At 42.7% G+C, this 1,832-nt stretch overlaps 1 protein-coding gene across 1 annotated transcript; it reads right to left on the reverse strand.

The window, feature by feature from the left end:
- Positions 1-293: 293 nt before the first annotated feature.
- Positions 294-1,548, reverse strand: LOC110258594 (butyrophilin subfamily 1 member A1-like; the record flags this gene model as incomplete). The annotated part of the gene is made up of 2 exons (XM_021081871.1): positions 294-1,353; positions 1,527-1,548. Coding segments are annotated over 2 exons (591 nt in total), but the record flags the coding sequence as incomplete, so codon positions are not given.
- Positions 1,549-1,832: the final 284 nt, after the last annotated feature.

Consider the following 1,832-nt stretch of genomic DNA (forward strand, 5'->3'; position numbering starts at 1 on the left):
AGGATTTCCATTTCGTAGGAAGAGAATACTTGAAATTATTAGCCATGACACCAAGTAGGGAAAAGGGTAGGAAGTGAAGTCAGGAGTGACGAATGAATTAGGAGACATAAAGGGGCCTGATGAGACTGACACAGTGCAGGAGTAGGAGTAGCTATGTAACCAAGTACAGGACTTATACCTCCAGTTTCACTTGCATATTCAATGTGGATGTCATCTGCTGCCCAACTTAAAGGCAGAGGGCACTGGTAAGGGTAAGAATCAATCACAAGGGACAAATATCCAACACATAAATTGATTAAAGATATAAATGTTTATGTTTCACAGAAAAGAATTCTAGAATTGGGCAATAGAGGGGCTCCATGGAGTTGTCAGACTCCCAAGTTCATTTCAATTTCTCTACCATCTGCGTCATATTACATGGTCGTATATGTCTTTTGAGTTCCATTAATCATGACACTTTATAGCCAGAAGAAAAGTAAAGAAGAAAAGAAAGACACAATTTTCCTTTAAGGACACATCCTTGTAATTCACCTTTTAATACAACACCATCCTTTAGTCACATGCACTAAGGGGGTGTAAGAAATCTAATACTTGTAGGAGGTTGTCATAGGAAAAGGTAATAATGAGAAGGAATATATGACAAAAACAGGAAGAACTGATATGAGGGACAATCATCAAGTCTGTGTCACAGAGCTTTATATTGACAATGAACCAGTAGGGACTAGGAAAAAATGTATTTATATCTTGCTAGGGGAGAAATGCGATCTTCTTTGGGGCAAAGTGATCATTTCGCCTGGAGGGTAGACTTATGAATTACATCAGTACATTCTCCTTCAGCTGAACAGATGGTTAGGGAGCCCGAGTCAGAGGACCAAAGTCTGAAAAGTGGTCTCAGGACACCATAGAATGTGTTCTGGGGAAAGGTGAAAATGTGGGATCCATCTGTCATGTTGTAGAAAGATACATCTCCAGCCTCATAATCCAGGAATATCCCCACCTTAAGGGGTCTTTCTCTTAGAGGAAGAGAAGTTTCCGGGGAGGTGAGGGCCCAGTAGTCCCCGTCATAGAGCCTAATGGCCCAGAAACCATTCTGTGGGGACATAGTGAATACCCCCTCCCTGGTCACATTATCTCTACAAATTCCCAGGTCCCAAGATTGCATGTCCCCAACCTCCACCTCCCAGTAGGCCCTCCCTGAGTTGATGCGCAGCTGACCCAGCACACAGGGAATGGAGTTGAATCTCTGTGTGGATCTGGGAAGATCTTGACAAGTTTCTTGCCAGGTAACTCGCCTCCCTCTTTCAGACACGAGGAGGGCAGGATGGGCAGTGGCTTCATCCAGGGTCACATTTGCTGCAAAGACAAGTGGACTATCAAGTTTCTGGCAATGGTCGTAGGCATGGGCCAGAAGGCTCCCGTTCTGTCAGGACTCCTCTGGCCCTGGGTAGATCCAGCTCACTTTTACCCAGGAATCCTCCAGCCACTCCACAAAAAGCAAGTTCCCTGCTGGATCTTGATAGACTCACCAGCTTCGATTTCCTCGTTCCTCTAATATATAAAGAAAAAATAATCATGAGATCTCACCATCTGAAAAATAAATCTGCCTGTCTGTCCAGAATACCATGAATATAATAAATTTCCTAAGATTATGTCAAGCATAAGAGCAACCAAGGAATATACTCTTTCATAACTTGAACTTCTTTTCACAATCTATTAAATTGTGTCTGACTTGAGACCTGACCCATCTTCTGTGTCTTCTAAGTCAACGTTCCTATAGGATAAATATCTATAAACTATTTAGGGTGTCTCCAAGAAAATAGGGAACATGGTGT

Source organism: Sus scrofa, unplaced genomic scaffold (genome assembly GCF_000003025.6).
Source record: "Sus scrofa isolate TJ Tabasco breed Duroc unplaced genomic scaffold, Sscrofa11.1 Contig2473, whole genome shotgun sequence".
NCBI classification, from domain to species: Eukaryota; Metazoa; Chordata; class Mammalia; order Artiodactyla; family Suidae; genus Sus; species Sus scrofa.